At 34.9% G+C, this 22416-nt stretch overlaps 2 protein-coding genes across 4 annotated transcripts; one reads left to right on the forward strand and one right to left on the reverse strand.

Moving 5' to 3' along the window:
* Positions 2304 to 19756, forward strand: LOC109711623 (translation factor GUF1 homolog, chloroplastic). 3 transcript variants are annotated; one of them, XM_020234766.1, is made up of 23 exons: positions 2305 to 2701; positions 4989 to 5165; positions 6360 to 6446; positions 7338 to 7394; positions 7557 to 7622; positions 9007 to 9069; positions 9178 to 9222; positions 11250 to 11350; positions 12354 to 12450; positions 12774 to 12845; positions 13095 to 13249; positions 13339 to 13396; positions 14135 to 14215; positions 14320 to 14406; positions 14636 to 14707; positions 14830 to 14964; positions 15367 to 15440; positions 15531 to 15618; positions 16244 to 16321; positions 17506 to 17581; positions 17751 to 17791; positions 17902 to 17968; positions 18853 to 18942. In XM_020234766.1, the coding sequence occupies exons 1-22, from the start codon at positions 2417 to 2419 to the stop codon at positions 17929 to 17931; spliced, it is 2025 nt and encodes a 674-aa protein (XP_020090355.1). In that variant the 5' UTR covers positions 2305 to 2416; the 3' UTR covers positions 17932 to 17968; positions 18853 to 18942. The 3 variants fall into 3 exon arrangements, with proteins under 3 accessions (XP_020090356.1, XP_020090355.1, XP_020090354.1); XM_020234765.1 differs by lacking the exon at positions 17902 to 17968 and having other exon boundaries at positions 2306 to 2701; positions 18853 to 19756; XM_020234767.1 differs by lacking the exons at positions 17506 to 17581; positions 17902 to 17968 and having other exon boundaries at positions 2304 to 2701; positions 18853 to 19756.
* LOC109712094 lies at positions 20436 to 22416 on the reverse strand. The gene is made up of 2 exons (XM_020235525.1): positions 21765 to 22416; positions 20436 to 20965 (listed from the first exon to the last, which is right to left on the reverse strand). Exons 1-2 carry the CDS (start codon positions 22043 to 22045, stop codon positions 20929 to 20931), a joined length of 318 nt encoding a protein of 105 aa, XP_020091114.1. The 5' UTR covers positions 22046 to 22416; the 3' UTR covers positions 20436 to 20928.

A 22416-nucleotide genomic window follows, 5' to 3' on the forward strand; every position in this document is an offset into this window, starting at 1 on the left:
TATCTCTCTCTCTCTCTCTCTCTCTCTCTCTCTCTCTCTCTCTCTCTCTATATATATATATATATATATATATATGTGTGTGTGTGTGTGGGCGCGCGCGCGCGCGCGCGCGTGTTTTATTCCAATCTTAATTAGGTTGTTCTATCCAAAATCCCACTCATTATTTATCTCCATGTTAAAAAGTTAAAAAGCACTTCTCAAATTGCATATCTAAAATGATTTTAGAGCTCTACAATTTTTTATTTTCTGTGAACAACTATTGGGAAATTCTAGTAGAAACTCGAAAAAAATTATACTATTTAACAATCGAAGCTATACTAGTCGCATTTGGATGTATATATATATAGAATTATACTACTATACTATCAATAGTACCAAGCCCTTGGTACTATTGAGTTTTCGGCCGTTGAATGAAAGGATGTGCGGTTAATATAATAGTGGTCCCCTAGGATTGAGTGGGTGGTTGGTTTAATAGTATAATCTAACGGGTGAAAATGATCAAAGGGTAGATCTAACGGTAGAAAACTCAATAGTACAAGGGCTTGGTACTAGGGTTTAGGGTTGGTACTATCGATAGTATAGTAGCGAGATATATATATATATATATATATATATAGTTGAGCTAGAATACTATCGGTAGCAAACGGGCTCCATTGCCACCCATTTGTTTTTGATGATAGAGCCTCCAAATTGACGATCGACACCGTTGAAAATGATCTATACCACTTGAAGTATATAGAAATCAAATTTCATACTTTTTGATATTGTTCTCTTGTTCATCAAGTGGGCGTAAAAATGAACGACTGAAAATGAATATCCTCTAAAAAGTGATGATAGGAATTTTGTAATCAAGATCGAGAGCATATATGTTGTTCTAAATAGTTTAAAGAATTTTCTAACCAAAATTCAATTCATTTGGCTAGCATTACACCGTTAAACAAGAAAACACCTCAAATCTACCATTAAAATTACAAATTTTGAAATCCGTTGATCATTAGGTCAATAATGTCGAAAAGGTTTGAAATTTGATTTCTAGATACTTCAAGTGGTATAGATCATGTTCAACGGCGCCGATCGTCGATTTGGAGGCTCCATCATCGAAAACAAATGGGTGGCAACGGAGCCCGTTTGCTACCGATGGCATTCCAGCTCAACTCATATATATATATATATATATATATATATATATATAGAGAGAGAGAGAGAGAGAGAGAGAGAGAGAGAGAGAGAGTTGAGCTAGAATACCCCCAAAAGCACCAAAAGAAGTGCTTTTGAGTTTTTAGCCATTGGATAGAGAGATGTAGGGTTGAGATGATGATGGTAGGTGGTGGTAGGTGGAATAGTGTTTGATCTAAAGCCTAAACCAAAATCTTGTTTTGTTTCTGTGACGGCTCTATCTCCAAAGTAAAGGGAATAGACTAAAAATATCATGTTTTAAATCATCTTCAAAACCAAATGATCAAAAAGCAGAAGGTATGATTTTAATATTAATATATTTTACAAAAAATCATTATATGTTTCTTCAGCAGCAATTTCATCACTAAAAGAGAAAAGATTGAAAACACTTTGCATATATTGAAACTTCAACGAAGCGGGTAGCGTGCTATCTATCTCTCAAAAGCAACAAAAGCAACCCACATGATAGTAAACAATAGTATTTTTATATGAGATTATAGTTTACACCTCACTACCATATGGTTCACAAAACATATTACTTCTCTATTTAATTGTAGTTCTTTTGATGAAATAAAGATAAAATCATATGTAACTTTTTAAATTACAAAGTGGTAAAGTAAAACTGTACTGCACTTTGTTGGGACAAATAAAATTTACCCTTTAAAAAATTTGTTACAATTTTTTTGAGAATTGGCTAAATTATACTTTTGGTCCTCAAATTATGAGGCGCGTGATAATTTGATTCTCAAATTTGAATTTATTATGCCGCCTCAAACTTTTTTAAATTATTGCAATCAAACACTATAACCTAATTTAATTTATTAGATATTAATTACCAGTAATATAAAAATAATATATTAGTATTCTGATCAATAATATAATAATTAAGATGTCATATTATTTTTATATAAGTTGTACATTAATACTTAGTCAACTAAATTAGACTATGTGATTTGGTTATACTAGTTAGAAGGATTTAAGTTAAAGATTATAATAAATAAAAATTTGAAGACTAAAATATCATATTTTTTTATAGTTTGAGAAATCAAAAGTATAATTTATTTATTTTATTATAATTATCTTCTGAAAAATCAGGACCCTAAATTTTGCAACTGCGCCAGCAGTAACTTTCCTTCTGCGGCTGAAATGAGAGGCGCGTCAGAATGGTGGTGTGAGCGAACTGCCGGCAGTGGATAATAGAGTGTCCTCCTCCTTTTTCTTCCCATCATCTTCTACACAAATGGCTACAAATTTCTGCCCCCTCACGAGCTTCTTTCCCCAATCAACGAGTCCCCAGCAATGGCGAAGTCGCCGCCATTTTTGCCCTTCTCCTCCTTCCAAAAGCATCAGTCTCTTTCATGCCCCGCCTCCTCCTCCTCCTCCTCCTTCTTCTTCTTCTTCTTCTTCTTGCCTGCGAGGCCTCTGCGGCGGCGTCTTTTGTCGCGCAGCCGCCGGGGCGGGGTCGAAGGCCGTCGCCAGCGACGCCGAGCTTGCAGCCGATCCTGGACAAGATCGCCTGTTGAAGGTTTTCTTATGTTCTTATTTCATGCATTTCGAGTTGTTAAGCCGCAGTAGTGTAACATCCCTAGAATTTGGAATAGTTCTGTATATAAGATAGTATTTGGGTTGTGGCTAAGCCCAAGAATATAGGAGGGTTAAACGTGTTAGGACTAGAGCAGTTGTAGGATGGGTGATCCCTGGGAAGTGCGGCGGCACAAATAGTCTCATATTTGATGGGAAAAGAACTGCGGAAGCTCTAGTAATAATAAGGTAAAGTCCTTCAGAATTTATCTGAACTATGAACCATTTTGAATCAGCCATCTAATCTTTTAAAATTTTGATTTTACTATCCAATCTTTTAATTTATTTGATTTGACAGTACTCTAATTTTAAAATTTAAGATAGTTACTTACTTTAATTATTCAAAATTTGAAGTCAAAGTGCCGTTGCCAGATTCAAATCGAACAAATTGAGAGGCTGGGTAGCCAACTCAAAATAGCCCAGAGTTTAGGTAAATTCAGTTTTTGTCTAATAATAACTGAGTTTAATAATTTTGGACTGGTGGTTTAGGTCTAACAAGATATCAGCTCTAGCCAGCTTGGTCCTTACCCTAGTGCGAGATATATAATTGTAGTTGAATTGTCTAAATCTAGTTAAATTTAAACAAAGTGAAAAATGCATGGAGGTTCCCTCAACTATAGGCCATTTTTAAGTAACTCTCTCAACTTGAACTCTTTTTTGATTGGCACCCCCTTAACATTTCAATTTTGTAGTTGAGTTGTTAGGAATTTTGTGAATTTCTGAAAATTAGTTAAATTCAAACAAGGTGAAAATGTATGGAGACTTCTGCAACTATCGGCCATTCTGAAATGGCCCGCTTAACTTTGACTTTTTTTATTGAGACCCCCTTAACTTCTGAATTTTCAGGAACTGAATTGTTCTAGTTAGTTTGGTTTTATTAAATTTTATGGCTCTATTAGCTAGTAGCCATTAATTGTTTCAATAGGTTTTGGTAAAACATGATTAAAATCATCAAATTTGGTGAAATTGTTGATTAATTTGACAAAATCTCCAATTTATTAGACTTAAATCACTTGATTCCAAAGAATTGAAATTTTGGAATGCCTGGATCGTAAATGTTAAACACTGAGGAGGCTTGTGACGCCCTATTTTCTAGAGAGCCATCCATCCCAGGACTACTCTAGTCCTAGTACGCTTAACTTTCTAAACCTCTTGGGCCTAGACATGGCCCAAAATACTTCAGCCGGGTCAAGAGTTTTAGCACTATTATATCTTATATATAGGACTACCTAGGGTCTCACATTCTCCCCCCTTTATCGAGAGAATGTATCAAATGCTTAGTTGCCATAGTTTTGTAGTTTTAGTAATGTGAGATCCCAGATAGTCCTATATATAAGATATAATAGGGTTAAAAATCTTAACCTGACTATAGCATTTTGAGTGGTGGCTAGGCCCAAGAGGTTAAGAGAGTTAAGCGTGCTAGGATTGGAGTAGTCCTAGGATGGGTGACTTCTTGAAAGATGGGGCATCACAGTTGGTATCAGAGTCAGTTACCAGTCAGAAGTGTGAGATGAGTTTCGGCTGAGGCAGATTATATAGCGGGGAGAGCGAGACTTTCATGATGATGATTGTTATATAGCGGGGAGAGCGAGACTTTCATGATGATGATTGTTTTGGATAGTGCGAGACTTCCCCACAAGGTCGATTAAAGGCTAGCGAAACAAGTCTCACATCGCCTGATACTTGTGACTTGTGAGTTTGAGCCCGACGAGAACGTTAGGGCTTAAAGGAGGGGGGAGAATGTGAGACCCCAGGTAGTCCTATATATAAGATATAATAGGGCTAAAACTCTTAACCTGGCTATAACATTTTGGATAGTGGTTAGGCCCAAAACGTTAAGAGAGTTAAGCGTGTTAGGACTAGAGAAGTCCTGGGATAGGTGACCCCCTGGGAAATAGGGCGTAACAAGGCTATTTCAAAATGGCCTATAGTTGAGGTGGTTTCTATATGTTTTAACCTTCAAACTATCTTATGAAGCAAGATTAGGCCCTTTGCAAATTGTAAATTATGATTCATTTTTCAGCTAATAGTGCTATTTCTTCTTAAATGGGCCAAACCTACAAGCTAGTTTCTATCTATTTAGTATTGTTCATTTGTTAATCATGATACTGATATTCATATTTGAAAAATTACCTTACTGAAATCATCAAGAATTCTTAGCGGCAGGGCGTATCTTGATCTACTTGCTTAATTGGTACACTTACATGAGTTATTACCTTTTTTTGGTTTAGGTTCCAATATCAAATATCAGAAATTTCTGCATTATTGCGCACATTGATCATGGGAAGTCAACTTTAGCAGACAAGTTGTTGCAAATAACCGGCACGGTACAGAAAAGGGAGATGAAAGAGCAGTTCCTAGATAACATGGACTTAGAAAGAGAGAGAGGAATCACTATTAAGTTGCAGGTAAGCTTAATGATTGCCATTTTGGCTGCTTATGCTCATTAGAAGATATAGCGTATTGTTAATCTCTCCTGATGTCATAGTTTCTCGATAGTTGATGCTAGTTATTTCTCTTTAGTTGCCATGTATATTTCTGTGTAGTAAACTATACAGTATCTGTTTTGTAACTTTGCTGTAAGTTTCGTCTCCAGCTGTGGTAGCTCTAAAGCTCAAAGTAAGAATTAAGAGAAGATATAAGAATCGTCTTACAGATAGACCGCATTGCTCCGTGTAGAGCTTTTTTGTTTTGTCTTGTTTTGTTTTTCTTTTTTTGGGTGACCGTACAGTGTACAGCTAGTTATTGGAAAAGATCATGTAGCCGACACCAGCTAATTGGAATATAAGGCAATATTATAGTTTTCATGAATATCTTAACACTAGCTAGGGCTAAATAATACTGCTAGTTGACCATATTTAAATCAGAGCTTGTAATTTATGTTATATTAGTTTTCTTCACAAGATGATGAAAGTCAAAAATATTCATCTTTGCATGTATTTGCATCTGAGGATTCCTGTGTCAAAGATGCCGGCCAGCACCAACTATTACCTGCCATGTTGGCAAATTGCTAGCATTATACACGGGCAGTATCAAGAACAAGATTAGCGTGGTCCCAAATCTCCATCTTTCTTTGCTTTCTTCTAGATAATAATAATGGGATGCTTCCAAATTATGTAACTTCTTCTTTACATGCAATCTTGGACATGAAATTGTTCTATAATAAAAGAAGCAAGTAAATAATTGAACTCATGTCGGTGGCATATAGATGCATGTCAGTGGTACACCGAACATGCTGCAGCATTTATTTTGCTGCCCGATGCATGGCATGGTACCCTCTGTTCATTACTTACTTATTATGAATGTTTCCGTTAGCACTTCTATGTTGATGCGTGTTTTAAATTATATAATAAAGAGAGCTTTTTGTTACTTTGAAATTGAGATTTTGTCTGTCTTCTGTTGCTGCACTACTTTGCTCTTTTATGTACTACTAATTTGGGCCCTCTGATTACAAGTTCACACTCCGTAATTCTCTTTTTTGTTACCAATTATTCAATAACAAGCTGAGAATAGTTATGTGATCTGTTATGATATTTATAATTTCTCATATTGATGTATAGTTTGCCGTGCTCATATAATAGCATCCTCTCATTCTGTCTTAGGCAGCTCGGATGCGTTATATTTTAAACAATGAGCCATACTGCCTCAATTTAATTGATACACCCGGGCATGTTGATTTCTCATATGAGGTATGTCTATATCTTATCGATTCACATCATTACCATTATCATATAATAAGTCTATCATCTATTGGCAGTAGATTTAATTCTGTTTGATGTGTAGAGCAGAAGATAACTATATTATGATTTAATTTATTGGCGTACAGAACACTTGTGGCATCTAGTCTCTTCAAAATAGCATTTCTTTTTTCTTCTAGTTAGAATTATTTGGTCAATGCTGTGGCAAGATTTTTATAATTTAAGATACTAGCATGAGATTGTGTCCAAATAATGTTTCTCTTAAATATTTAAGTGACTCTATTATGATATTATATTCTGCTATCTTCATATTTCTTTTATCTTGTTTATATCTAAGTACCTGTATTATCTGAAATTTTTTTGAAGTATCCAAATACACTAGATATAATATATATGACTCCAGAAAATCAATAAAGGTGTAAATAAGTGAACGAAGAGATTTAGATTTGTGTGGATATGAAATTTCTACTAAATAGATAATCTGTGATTGTCTTAAATCAGAATCAGATTACTAAGCTAAGACTTTAACTCAATATATACTTATTTCTAAAGTATCATCACATTTATCTTTTCAATTCTTATCTAAAAGTAATGGATAAAACTAATCAAATTTAGTCCAATCTATCTTAACTATCTTCTATTTCTCTAACGCAAATACTAGCGTCTGGAGGTCAACTGTTGTTCCATGCGTCATGAAGTTACTTTCAGAAACTTGGTGATTAGTATAGTAAAAGCTAGTAAATGGGTTTGTATTGTTATAATGTAACAATCTATGTGTTCATATTAAGTCCATATGATGTCTACTCAGTAGATACAACTGATGATTTTCTAGTTGTTATATATGAAGCATTCTGTAAACTCAAGTTTTGGATTGCTGGCTAGGTTTCTCGTTCTCTTGCTGCTTGTGAAGGTGCTCTTCTAGTCGTTGATGCTTCTCAGGTGCAACTTTTACCTTCTTACTAGTAAGTTTCAAGAACAGTTTTTACTATGACTATGTTCGATTTATCTCAAATGCGAACCTTTAAAACCAGGTGAAATTATCGAAATTCTTTTGGATTGAACTGAGCAATGAATTTTCATGGAATTGTTGTGACAATTTAGGGTGTGGAAGCTCAAACACTGGCTAATGTTTATCTGGCCTTGGAGAACAATCTTGAGATTATACCTGTGAGATTACTTCATCTCTATTATGGGATTTTACCAATTTGAATTTTCTGAATATTTATTTATTTTTATTTGATTAACATGCATATTCACTCTGAATTTTATGGTGAGCATAATTCGGCTATACTTAGTCATTCTCTTATGGTCGCAAAGTAGGATTAGATGCCTTAGGTAGAAGGCTAAACATAGTAGTCCATAGGATGAGGCTGGCAATTCTAGCTTGTTGCAAACTGTATAAAAATAAGCATTCTCCAAACTAAAGTCCTATGCGGCATATGTCTGTTCTATTTTATGATACCTTCCCCCCACTAGATGTGCTCATATGTAATTTAATATCATAACTATAGTTGTGAAATGCACTAGTTTGGATCAAGAGGAAAATTTACGGTCCACATGTAATAGGATGAAATTGGTGCATAAAATAAACTTAAAAGAAACAGATTATGTAAAATCAGTTTGGTTCTGCCTCAGTTATCTACTGGGTTGCAAATGATGATGCTTTCTACTTACAAATAGCATGCGTAAAAAAAAAAAACAAAAAACAAAGTGCCACTATGCATAAAATGTTTTAAGTGGTATATTATAGGGTTCTCTCCATTATTCTGTTTACAAATATTTGCTTGATAACTCATTCTAATAATCTGGATGATCTTGAGATCAGCATAGGAAAATATAGAAGTATAAGAAGCAAATTGGTCGAATTGAAAAGTGTTGGCTCCAATTGGTTTGATCTATTCTAAAGTAGGCTTTGGGGTCTAGTTATGTAAATCTTAACTGCTAATTTTTAATATAATGTCTATAATGTTTAGGCTTACAAACATTTGATTGGTTTCTAAAGCTAGACTAATTTCCAAGGCTTTTTCTTTTTCCCGCTTCTTTCATATATGTACAAAGTATTAAGATTTAAGCCAAGTAAATGATTCTTGACATATTATATTGATTTTATTTATTCATTTGGACTATTTAATTATTCACTGTAATCTTTTGAGACCAGCGGAAAGTGAAAACCAAAATTTTAATTTTCCAAAGCAAAGAGACGAACTACCTCTTGAAATAGACCGAAGTAATCAGATAGCATTTGTTTGGTTTGCGAATATGTTTTCAACCAAAAACCCCAAAAACAGTGTAGTTGTTTGATTGTTTCAGATGATAAGTTAAATGTTATTGGAAGAAAGATTCTCTGTGGCTCTTGGATAAACATGATGCTTCCTAATATTACAAACTTCTATTGAAGGATGGCCTCCATCCTCAAAAGTTTATGACTAGCATGTTAATATTTGTAAGCCCAGGAATCCTTAGATTTAGGTTACTTTTAAATGGTTGGAATTTCATCCCTTTTTTTCGAAAATGCATACTTGCATTACAAAATTATTTGGCTCTGATACAGGTTTTGAACAAAATAGACCTGCCAGGTGCTGAACCTGATCGGGCTGCCAAGGAGATTGAAGAGGTTCGTGGAGAGAAAGTTCACATTTTCTTTACACTCTCAGTTTTGTTATACGTTGAAACGTTATATATGTGTTCTTATATTTTTGAATGACTGGTGTGATATTCACAGATTATTGGACTAGATTGCAGTGATGCAATTCACTGCTCAGCAAAGGTCAGTTTCTTGGCATCAAGGCATGAATTTTTTTTATAAATAATCTTATTAATTTTTATAATTATAAAAATAATTTTGTTAAAAAAATAATTATAAAAATAGTCCTATAAATGCGGTGTCACCGCATTTATAACTTCTCATTAGGAGTAGAAAAGAAATAAAAGCGGTAAACCATTCACCGCTTTTATCATTATAAAAATATAGAAAAAAATGAAAAAAATAAAGAAAGCGGTGAATGATTCACCGCTTTTAAAAGCGGTGAATGATTCACCGCTTCTATAAGACTATATTTACAAATAAAAATTTAATAAACTTATTTTTAGAATAAATGTTTAGGAAAAGACTATTACACTAAAAAACCCATATCTAAGAGTAGTAGGATGCGTGGAACTCCATGTACGTCGACGAGTTTAGCAGGCGAGGACGTGACTCAACACTCCTGGTCCTAGTGGGACGATTAGATTCGATCCGAATGTCCGTACACCGGGATAGTTGTTGTGATTTGTTGAGTGGATATATCTATAGAGTGATGTCCGTACACCGGGATGGTCGGGTGCAGATAAGATGCCGCGAGAGGTTAGTACTGTACATCACGTACGTGGGGATATTATGTTGAGCGACTCTCAATTCGAATCGGCCGGCCAGTATATAATCGATGTACACAGAACAGAAACGGCAGGCGGGCGGGGTATACATTAGTGTCAGATATGTACTACGAAAAATAAATTGTTAGTATTAGAGTTCGTAATTCCTAGTACCTTTTTTCCATGCGATATGGAACTGCTGGGGTATTGAAAAAAATCTTCCAGATTAAATGAAGCTATAAAATTGGAGCGCGAGCTGTATAGGACAGCTTACCAAATTGTCTCAACAACAACGTCTCACTGAAACACCACTCGACGAAGCCCCACTCAGCTAAATTACCTTCCTTATACGAGATCCCCATTTTTCGTCATTGTTACGTGCAAATATGAGACCAACAAATTGCAACACGTGGCCCAAACACACGTCCAGCTTCGGATTTTAAATGCTTTTAAAGCTTTCTAACCACTGATTGCATGAAACGATAGCAACCACAGACCGAAACGCAGCATCCTAGTGCATTTTCATAACGCGGGGAGCCCTATCGGAAAACTTAATTACAATTATGATCGAGTTAGACGATCGATGTTTTACTCAGTTACCTTTCCACTTTGAAATCTGCAATTAATCAATCTTTTTCCAGAAGTTCAGTATAGCGGACTTGACAAAACAATGTTATGTTTATCAGATGGCGGGCGGTTCACATCAACACGATCGATTGAACTGGTGGACAAAACGAAAGAATCACAAGAACAGTTTGTTTCTGGCTCGGTTTGCACCCCAAATCTCCCCCCCTTCCCACCCACTGAGGGAACACATCTTGATCGCCGGTCGTGTTAATTTGACACAACATGAACAAATTTATTTAGACTAAATAAAAAAACATAGATCGAAAAAGCTACTGCACACTGGAAGTAATTTATACCAACTCCGGTGTTGTGGTTAGCAAGTAGGTTCCAACATGTTGAGAGGATCATATGAGTAACAGATTTCGCACATATATTACAACAAACATCAAATGCTGCATCTGTCGCAGAGAAGAAATTTCACGACTTATTCTGTAAGCGAAGTGTAGCCCGTACGGAATGATGAGGAGCTGGCGGTTTATCATTAACAAAAATTTGTTCCGCAAAATCCACCCGTATCGATCTGAATTCATAGCTCTGCTTCACAAAAAAANAAAAAAATAAAGAAAGCGGTGAATGATTCACCGCTTTTAAAAGCGGTGAATGATTCACCGCTTCTATAAGACTATATTTATAAATAAAAATTTAATAAACTTATTTTAGAATAAATGTTTAGGAAAAGACTATTACACTAAAAAACCCTCAAGGCATGCAGAATTATGTGAAAAGAGAAATATATTGAAAGTTGTCAAGTTATTTGAACCTTAAATAAGAACTTAGAATGATGTATTCTGTTTTTCTTCTTTATATATCATGTAGGAGGGTATTGGTATAACCGAAATTCTAAATGCCATTGTTACACGAATCCCTCCTCCAAAAGACACTGCTGGAGGTCCTCTTAGAGCTCTTATATTTGACAGGTATCTTGAACTTTTCAACTTTGTTATGATTACTTGTTTAATATATTTTCATGATTTTTTTTTTTTGGCGTGGTATCTTCATTGTACCTTTCTAATGCCATTTTATTTCTACAATTTGAATGAGTAAGCAACAGATTCTAAATGTAAGACATTATTGATATTTGCTTGAGCAAGTATCCATTACCTGTAAGGTCCTCTTGTTGTGACTTTATTACCAACTCTTTATTAAGTAACCTATTTTAAATATTTATACTGATGTGTTGATAGGTATGTTTATGTTTGATGTCACATCTCTGAGCTTACAGAAGCTCTTCCTATACATTCATACAAATGTGCGAACATATTCAAGATTGTACATTGTTGCTTATTCAACTCCACACACAAAGAAAATGCCTAGAAACATATTTGTATTCTATAATACTATTGACTTGTAGCCAAGGATTTAAGTGCCGTAGTACAGAATCGTGCCGTAAACTTGCTAGCACGGTACGGCACGATACTTGCCGGGCCGTACTGATGCGTGTCAGTTACAAAAAATACATGTGTGCCGATACATAATGATATGAAAAATTTATTTTCTTTAGCAACAAAATTTTCTAGTTGTTTATTATGTATCTTTATCAAATTTTTTGAACTTTATTAAAAAAATTATTTACTAATTTAAAGTAAAAAGGATTTTGAACTGTGCCATCGGCACGGGGGCTGTATCATGCCAGTATTTTATTGGCAATTTGGTACGATACGGTATGGTAGATATGGCCCGTACCGATAGGTACTTAAATGTTAAATCCTCGCTTGCAGCAACATTTATCAATGAATATGCAAGTGACGTGCATAAAAGATTTTTACGCAAATTTATGATCGCATTCATAGATTTATAATTTCAAACTTCCGGCTTTTCAGTTCCCCTTTTCTTTTTTGCTGTTGCATTCTAGGCTAATAATCACCACTCTCTACCATACACATCACAGCTTGCTTAATTAGTTTTACATTCTTTTTGTAGCTACTATGATCCATATAGAGGAGTTATAGTTTATTTTCGTGTTGTTGACGGGACTGTAAAGAAAGGTGACAGGATATATTTCATGGCTAGTGGAAAGGTAAAACTTCATTCTGCTTCCTTAGAACTTCCTTTAAACTCCATCCATTATAAGCTATAAGATCAACTTCTGCCTCGAGCACTCTCTTATTTAGTTTGCAAATTTGCTTTTATTATGTCGTTTACTTTGATTAAATAGAGGCAAGACAAATTTCGTTATCAGAAATGAAGTTAACCTGGGAAACTTCTACAGTGTCACTCTGAACGATCTTAATGTGGCCAGAAACATCAGGAACTCACATTTTAATATGTCATTCTCTTAAGACATTATTCTTATTTAAGGTATATGTCACTTCTGTACTAAGCTTTCTTGAATGTGATCAGGATTACATTGCTGATGAAATTGGAGTACTATCACCCTATCAGCTACAAGTTAATGAACTTTATGCTGGTGAGGTAAAGTTGTAAATTCCACGAATCTAACTTTGTGCACTTGATTATGGAGTTAAGTTTCTTCATGGATTTTTTTCTCCCTTTCTTATTTTTCCTGGCATCTGTGCTATATCATAACTAGTTTCTGGAACACTTACAGATATTAGGGCAATTATTCCTATAATCACTTTGCAGATTGTAGTTTCAATCTATCGTTTCCAGAGTTTGGTTCCCTTTTACGGATCAAAGTCTTCATTCATTTTGTGATGTCAGGTGGGGTATCTTTCAGCTTCCATAAGATCAGTTGCAGATGCCAGGGTTGGTGACACGATTACTCACTATGGAAGAAAGGCAGAGAGCTCTTTACCAGGATACGCCGAAGCAACTCCGATGGTTTTTTGTGGTCTCTTTCCTGTGGATGCTGACCAGTACCTCACCTTTCCTGATGTTCTTTACTATGTTATTCTACCTTGTCTATTTTTTCTGTGAACAAATTTTCCCATTCCCTGCTGGATAGGTTTCCTGAGTTGCGGGATGCACTAGAAAAACTACAGCTAAATGATGCTGCTTTAAAGGTGTGCCAAAATCTTTGTTATTTTTCCGCACTCTGTTGTTTGGATATGTCAGGAACCAGAGATGTCTATTTCTTGCTGATAAGCTTCATGCTAATTTTCTTTGGGATACTTTTTTTTCGTACTTGATTGTTGATTATCTATCCTCAGCATGTCTCATTCTGGTCATAAATTATGATCACTTCCCTGGTAGTTGATACTTTCTTTGCCACCATTTCTGTCACCACCACTTCTCCACTTCCATACCTTTGAAATTACCTCCCTCGTTGGCGGGAATACTTAAAAGATACTTCTGTGATTCTCTTTACGTTGCATGCATGGTTTAATTAACTTGGAGATTGCCATATTTAGATATGTGTGGTTGGCACGAGGGGGTGCAAGTATGCGACGGTATCTATAACCCTCAAAACACTCTTGTTTACCTATCAAAGATCAGTAATCTAGCATACAAAGAAAAATCATTTCAATCATCATTTGACTTTAATATGATGTTAATTAACTCACAAATTAAAGAATCCTCCTCGGTGGAGTTTATTTAGTCATTCTATGATTTTCTTATTGTAGCATCAACTTAGTTATTTTGAATTCTTGGTCGACTTTCGAGGGAAGAATGTATCTGTTTGTTCATGAGTTTTAGTGGCCATTGAGCAATTCTTGCTTTCATGACTTCATTTTTGACTATTATCTTCTGTGAAGGTTCTTAGTTTCCCTTACCTCTCTGTTTGTTGCTTAATAATGCAGTTCGAACCTGAAACTTCTAGTGCGATGGGTTTTGGCTTTCGATGTGGGTTCCTAGGTCTACTACATATGGAAATTGTTCAGGTTTAAAATTTTTACTAGCCAACTCTAGATTTTACTATTATGTCTCAGATCACAGTGTTAGTAAATGTTCAAGACAACCTTTTCTTTATATCTTATTTTTTCAGGAAAGGCTTGAGAGGGAGTACAACTTGAATTTGATAACTACTGCACCAAGTGTGGTTTACCGTGTCAATTGTGTCGATGATGAGATAGTAAATTCCTGTGATCCCTAGCCTTCTTAGCTTTTAATAAATGCTCCACGTTTTGTTATCTTTCCTCAATATGTACAATGATTTTTCCAGATGGTGCTTACATACGTTGGGAAGTTTGCTTCACAGTTAAAAGAAAATTGTTTACTTGCTATTTTCCTGATATTTAACTCTTATGATATCTTTCAACAACAGTGATAGATGTGATGGAACTAACAATTATGATACGTAGGTTGAATGCTCAAATCCATCTTTACTCCCGGAACCTGGAAAGCGTAGGTCAATTGAAGAGCCATATGTTAAGGTTGTACCATCTGACAGATTCTGCCCATTTGCTGTCATATTAAACATTAACTAATATCATAAGCCTTTCCTTAAACATGTTTTAACATGTTATCGACATTATTCCGTGTTTCATGTTTTCAGATAGAAATTCTTACACCAAAAGAGTATATTGGCTCTCTTATGGAACTTGGTCAAGATAGAAGAGGTGTATTCAAAGAGATGAACTATATCACAGAGAATAGAGCTTCAATTATTTACGAGTTACCACTAGCAGAGGTATATTTTACTATAATTTCTGGTCATTATTGTAACAGTCATTACGAGCATATTTACAAAGGCTATCATCAGCCTTATTGATATCATAATTCTCGAACAGTGTTACTTCTATAACATAAGGAAGATTTCGCAGAATCTGGGTATCCCCAATTCTTTTATTTCCTCAACAAATCAGATATAGTAGGAACTCAGCAAAGTTTGCTAGTAGTTGGTCTCTAATGTCTGGTGAAGGAAGCTAGTTCAGTGCTTTCAATGTCGGATCATCACTTATATGTGACATCTTTTAGCTTAAAGAACTAAATTGTACTAATTTCATTACCATTCTTGTCATTATGCTATGCTGTACTGGTTGGTTATATTTGAGTTTGGGTAAATATAATGTACTCTTTTCTTAATGTACAGATGGTTGGAGACTTCTTTGATCAGCTGAAGTCTAGAAGCAAGGGATATGCCAGCATGGAGTACTCACTTATCGGGTAGTTTTCTGGGTTATTATCTTTGATGAACATCAACCCAGATTCCGGAGTTTTTTCAATATGCCTGAACTGTGCTTTCATAATTGGCAGGTACAGGGAAAGTGATTTGGTAAAGCTAGACATTCAGATTAATGGTGAGCTTGTGGAGCCGCTATCAACAATTGTTCACAAGGACAAGGTAATATAATCTCTTTTCATTTGGTAGTTTTTATGCTAGATTTGTTTCATTCGCTGCTCCACTTTACCATTGTAATTTGTTATATGTGTGTGAATGTAAATTGAGTGCGGCTTATGCTCATATTGGGGAACTTGCATGGAGATTTCTATCAAATATTAGATCTCAATTACTCTCAAGAGTTTCACTGCTTTTGGCAGTTCCATGATTTGGCTGAAAAAGGAAAAGAGAAGAATCACAAAATCGGAACAAGCTTGAAAAGTGAAAACAAGCTGCACAATTATTACATTTTCATTGTCTCAGATTGAAATCACAAAAAATAACATAACAAATGAATTAGATTTAACAACATGCTTGTAGTCCGCTTAAGAGCAATATGTGTATTATTTGACCCTGAATTATCTATATAATATTGATCGAATATGGCAAGCACCAAAGCATAAATTTATAGTGTTGGTGACTACATTAGGAAGATTCATTATTTCTATATAGCAGAAGCATCTTCTTATGCTTTCCATTATTGAGTAGAAGGTCAGAATGCACTGGAATATTAACAAGAAAAGGTCAAAATACACAACAATGTCTCAGCAACGTGTGCTATAATTTTTTGGTTTTTTTATTTTTCCAGGCATACTCTGTTGGGAGGGCTTTGACTCAAAAGCTAAAAGAACTTATTCCCCGACAGATGTTTAAAGTACCTATCCAGGTAAGATCTTTATCTCTGTCTTAAATTCAGGTTTGTGACTTTTCTTTTGGGAAGGGGTGGGGAAGTGAATATTATATTACAATTGTTGATACACTTTCATAGTCGGTTTAACATTGATATTTGAAAAGTACTAGTTACATAAGAATATGACTTGATTAATATCTCTATAATCTAGTGATTATCTCTAGAGAAATACTTTTACCTTCATTGGGCCTGCGAAGGGATGAGCAGAGTGCAAATTCAGATCATTAGTTAGTCATGTATTTTGATAGAAGAGGTCCCCTATGATGGTCACCGGAGTCTAAAAGCAAAAATATAAAAAGGATTGGTCGATAATCTTTACCTGAAAGGTTGGTTATAATATCTCAGATGTCCTGATGTTCTAGATAGACATGTTATGAGCTTGTATCCAAGATGGTTTTGATTGGCCTTTGTTGCATTTAAGCTGGTCCCTCACAACGTAATTTGTTCAAGATGATCCAGTACTATGTATTGCAATTCAGCTTATCTAGAACTCCTAAATTTGCAAACTTACGCTACTCAATTTTCTCCATGTTCTCTATAAATTAAAAGTGTATATTTTGATCCTACCAATTGTTTTAACATTGTCTTGTGGAATTCAAAGAAAGGCTTTTGAATCTCAAATTGGATCATCCAATCACTGTCATGAATCCTCTGCAGTCCAAAATGAAGAAACCACCAATTCAAATACATTTGAAAAGATCCTTGAGTGAAACAGGTTTTGAGATGACATCGTGTACAATTAGTAGTTAGTTTCCACTCCTAGAGAAAGATGTATCCTTCGGTGAAAGAGATTCCTTTGTTATGTCCTTGGTATTATATTTCTCCAGATCGAAATAGTTAATTTTGGGTTGTAGGCTTTATCAACAATTCAACATTATTGGTATAATCATAAAGAAGCCTGCCTACAAGTTTCTACTTGCTAGCAATAACACTATGCATAATGCTTTATTTAGATGTAATCCAAGTGAACTATGTTTCTTAATTTTAAGTTTATTCTTCAATGTTACATTAGAGTTACTGTAATAGACATTGAACTGCGATACTCGATAAATTGCTAGTTTATTTCCTTTGGCATTTACCACTGCATATCGAACTTCTTATCGTTTCTGTAAGTGGTTTCTCCTGTTCAACTAATCCGGATGTAATGATACCCATGATAGGCATGTATCGGTTCCAAGGTGATTGCTAGCGAATCTTTGTCGGCCATTAGGAAGGATGTTCTTTCAAAATGTTATGGTATGCCATAATTTTAAGCCTGGCTAATTCCGAAAATGCACCTATCTTAATCGTTTTCATCATTCTGAAGTTCTCCCGGCCTTTTGTAATTTTGCCTTGGAAGGCTTCTCATATCATATCAAATTTGTAAGGACTTCTGTACAATTATGATGGTTTGTTTCTCTTGTAGGAGGAGACATAACAAGGAAAAAGAAGCTACTAAAGAAACAGGTGATTGATCTAACATCACTTAGTCCTTTCTAGTTTAGTGGTGAATTCTTTATATGATATATCTTATAAATGGGTTATGATATGTGCTGAACGTCTAACAACTTTCGCAGAAAAATGGTTATTTGAAGTTAATGAGATGATTTTTTGCTTGATCAGTGAGCTGAATTGAGTGTCAAAGTGAGTTTCTGAGTGACCAGCTTTTCGTTATGCTTGGAGAAATTAATGTAGGAAAATGCGATGTGCTGAAAATAGCTTTTACAGTCAGGTCATGGACATAGCTTTACTTCTCCCTTCTCCCACCATTCCAATGTCTATTACCCTCGATCTTCTCCCTTTTCTCATGTCCTCTATTACTCTAGCCACTCACATGTAGCCACATCATCAATGCTGGTTTTTAAGTTCCAACTGTAACTTGCACAACTAATTCTCTATTAGATATCTGATATCGTGCTATGATAAATAGCTTACCTTTAACTTGCTTTTGAAATGACCACAGCATTTCTTTAATTTCCCCAGTTGTCGAAGGCAAATAGCTACATCACTTGCATACTGCTAATCACTTTTTACCGTATAACATTCCTGATTTTAGTTGATCTACCCTACATTCGAAGAAGATTTTTTGAGCTTGTTCATTATTTACCATAATCAGCAATAACAACAACTCAAGCTTTACAATACTACATGTATGTGCATGTTATACATGTATATATATATATACACATTAACGAGGCTTCTGTCATTTGTCCACTAGAAGCAGAACCCCGTATTTCTTCTAGAGAATCATTCTTTGGTAATTGTGCTGAAGAAACTTTGTGATTTTTTTTTTCATTATTTTCAAGTAATCTTTAGTGTCGTGTATGGCTTCTTTGTGGTACTGCTAGGATGTAATAGTAATACAATAAATTGACCGAATATGTATGCAAACCTATGTTTTCTCATTTGCATCTCATATTATTTGCTCGTAAACATTTTCTTTGATTTCAAGAATATTTCTCTGGCAAAACTTACAATAAAGAATTAATGGGCTTTGTAAATATGACCATCTTTACTTTTTCAATTAGGCTGAAGGAAAGAAAAGAATGAAAGCAATTGGGAAGGTTGATGTACCCCAAGAAGCATTCATGGCTGTGTTAAGGCTGGAGAAGGAGGTGATATGATTTCGACGTCCCGATCCTTTATCATTGTGAAGACCTAATTGAAGCCTTTCTCTTTCGGTTCAAACAAAGTAAAATTTCGACAAGGAACGACTTCAATATTCCGAATGTAATGCTATCTGCAAGGATACTGGGCATGGAGCTATTCGAGAAGTGGCATCTTTTTGTCCAAGTAAATATCAGTTAAAACAAGGTATGTCCCAGCAACATTCATTAATTGCATGATAAGACATGCTTGGGTGGATGCAAAGTCTTGTAGATTATTTGTTTAAACATGAGTACATAGTTTTCCTTTTCCAAATAAATGTTCAATTGCTTCTGCGGATATTGTTGCAAATGGTCCATTTTGTCAGTCTAATTCTTACAAAGTCACTGCATTAACAAGATCAAAACCTTGGTCGGAGTTTGGGTTTCATCACAATTAGCCCCATGTGAATGTTCAGTGGCCACTATCTTATTGTAAATGAAATTGTTAGGTCGATTGACCGAAAACTCGAACCACAACTCGCAGTCGAGTGCACCTATTCCGGACAACCATTAGGGCAAGGTGTAGGTCATCCAGTTATTGATAGTATTCACGGTGATGTACTATATGTTAGCTTTTACTCTTCAATATCTGATCAATTCTAAACCTTGTATTATTGAGGGTATGTTTGGGTGCCGGAACAACTTATCTGATGATATCTTTTTGCAATATTTGGACTCAAACCAAGGGTCTGTTTGGACGTCGCAATAAGTTATCTAAAGATACTCTTTCGGCGTGACGATTTCTAATATGATTGTATGAAAGAACTTTGATTTTTTCTTTTTCTATTTAAAAGACTTAATATCTATGATTCAGTGGGATAATATATTTCAGCTATGAGGTGATTTCTCTTATTTCGAAATAATGACTTGAAGGCCGAATATGATGTCTAATTTCAGGTATTTGATCACACTACTTATCTACAAAACAAGATATTCATGCATTCAAACAGGGCCCAAGTGATTTATCTTGTACGATAGTTATCATTTTTTCTTACTATCCATCATCCAATTTATCATGCGTCGCTTGATTAGGAAAACTATTTGTGCTGAACAAGATGCTGATGCATTGGTGAATCGAATGTTTCATATCATTCATAAAAGTCATCTCTTTCTAACAATGCCTTTGTCATTTGATACAACACCTTTTTGTTAGATAGAAATAGACTCAGTTGATACTAGTGCACATACTGATACTTTCAATTAGTTTTGCTCATCTATATATTGTGCATATAGAGGTCTATTTATTAACTCAAATTCCAATCAATCTATAATTACATTGCAATATGAAAACGTAGCATGTAAATTTGACCTAATCTAAAAATAATTAATATTAAAAATTCTAATCTAGCCTTTCACCACTTTGATTGAAAAATCATGATCAAGGGTCAACACACCATACCCCCTTGCTTACTAATGTGCTTTAAGATTTGAGCAGAGTAATATTCAACGGTTCAACTGTACGGAGTGATACGCGTGATAAAATGATTGAAATTATGGTTCAAAATTTTGGGACTTTTGTAAAATTACTTGAGAATAAAGGGAACTTATATGATGATAACTCACATAACTATTGCATTTCATTTCCAAATTAAATGCATCCATATTCTGATAAACTGATGAAACAGCTGTGAAAAGTTAGCTACTAAGTAAAGCTCTCACTAATTTTCATCATTATTCTGCTACATTATATTACAGCTGCAAAACTGAACTAATACAAACCAAGAAAAAAACTCAAAAAAGGAAAAAAAAAAAAAAACAAAACAAAACAAAACAAACCAAAACAAAAGGCAAAAGCAATAACAGGGAAAGACCCATAAATTCTAAAACTCTATATTAAGCCTATGAAAAGTGTGAGAGTACAAAATACAAGAGAGATATTGCAAAAACTATATAGGGCAAAAATTTAACACAAAGGAGATTGATTTATATATCATGAGATCTCTTCTTTTCTCTATTTCACCTCCTTTTGGGCCCTTCTATTCTTGGTCTTGCACTGTAAATAATAATAATAAAAAAGCACATTAAATATTGCATAATTAGTATAATAAACAAAACCTTGTATATGATAAAAAATGTTATGCTTACTAACAACTTCTAAGCCATTTTACAAATTGTCTCTACATATGAATACAACGACCAAATTTACTGAAGTTTATCAAATGGTTGCGTAATAAAATTAAAACTTTTAAAGTTTAAAAGTGAGACTGGTATGCTTCTAAAAGTACGGAGTCCTTTGCGTTTTCAAGTCGTTTTTAATGTTGGAACTTTCGAATTGACGATCGATTCCATTAGATTTGATCTAAAGTATTTGAAGTACTTAGAAAAACAAATTTTACGATTTTTCGATATCATTTGTCTAGTGAGCGAAATGGCTCAAAATCAATAATTTTAATGACCGTAATGAGCCATTTGCAAGTTTAACGATATAGAAATAGTCAAATCACGTGAAATTTTGATAGAAATTTTTTTATACTATATAAAACAAGATGAATATCTTTGATCTAAAATTTTAATGTCATACCATCACATTTTATGAAATTTTTATTTTCACCCATTGATTTTGAGCCCTTTTGATCACTAGGCAAATGATATCGAAAAATCGCAAAATTTATTTTCTAAGTACAATGCTCTAAATCAAGTCTAACGGAGTCAGTCGTCGATTCAAAAATCCCAATATCGAAAACGATTTGAAAATACGATGGACTCTGTGCTTCCAGAAGCATACCAGCCTCACTCAAAGTTCATATACCTATTTCAAGATACGCGATAGTTTCGCTTCAGTACATGCTCACCTGTTCTGAGTCGGGTTCGAGCCCGACGGTGGTATCCGTCGGAAGCTCACTCCGGCCTGTCTGACCGGCTTCCTCGTGCCGTCGACCCTCATTTCCTGCTGCTGTGACTGTGACGACGACAACGACGGCGGCAGTGGCGGCGGCGGAATTGCTCTCAAAAGCAGCTTCCTAGTAGCTTGTTTCCTGATCTTATGATCAGCACTTGTGCTCAAAGTGTGTGAAGAGCTTAAGATAAACACCACAAGCACAAGCAGGAAAAGTGCTACTTCTCTACACTTCATTTTCTCAACTTTTGACTTAAGCTTAGCTATTTCTCTCTCTCTCTCTTCTAACTCTTCTAACTCTTCTAACTCTCTCTCTCTCTCTCTCTCTCTCTCTCTACAAGGCAAATTATGCAAATTAAGTGGGATAGAGAGATCCTATTTAGCTTATTTAGACACAACATGGTGGGAATTTCGAGGCAAATTATTGTTATTTTGTTCTTGTCTTTTAATTTACTACAGTTGAGAATGCAGAGAATCATGTGATGCATCTTTGACTGTAATCAAGGAGTTTTGATTTGATATCTAAGACTAGCTAGGGTTTTGGGGATTTAATTATCATTTATCATTGGGTGAAATGTATGGATAGTCCCTCTATTATCTCAAAATTG

The sequence above is a fragment of the Ananas comosus genome, linkage group 6, assembly GCF_001540865.1.
Source record: "Ananas comosus cultivar F153 linkage group 6, ASM154086v1, whole genome shotgun sequence".
In the NCBI taxonomy this organism is placed as follows: domain Eukaryota; kingdom Viridiplantae; phylum Streptophyta; class Magnoliopsida; order Poales; family Bromeliaceae; genus Ananas; species Ananas comosus.

Excerpts from the sequence above, each read along its gene's own strand:
- LOC109712094 (XM_020235525.1), bottom strand. The coding sequence starts at position 22,045 with ATGAAGTGTAGAGAAGTAGCACTTTTCCTGCTTGTGCTTGTGGTGTTT. Across the intron at positions 20,966-21,764 it reads TCGAACCCGACTCAGAACAG|TGCAAGACCAAGAATAGAAG; the intron begins GTGAGCATGTAC and ends TATTATTTACAG.
- LOC109711623 (XM_020234765.1), top strand. The coding sequence starts at position 2,417 with ATGGCTACAAATTTCTGCCCCCTCACGAGCTTCTTTCCCCAATCAACG. Across the intron at positions 7,623-9,006 it reads ACAATCTTGAGATTATACCT|GTTTTGAACAAAATAGACCT; the intron begins GTGAGATTACTT and ends GCTCTGATACAG. Across the intron at positions 17,582-17,750 it reads TGTTCTTTCAAAATGTTATG|GAGGAGACATAACAAGGAAA; the intron begins GTATGCCATAAT and ends TTTCTCTTGTAG.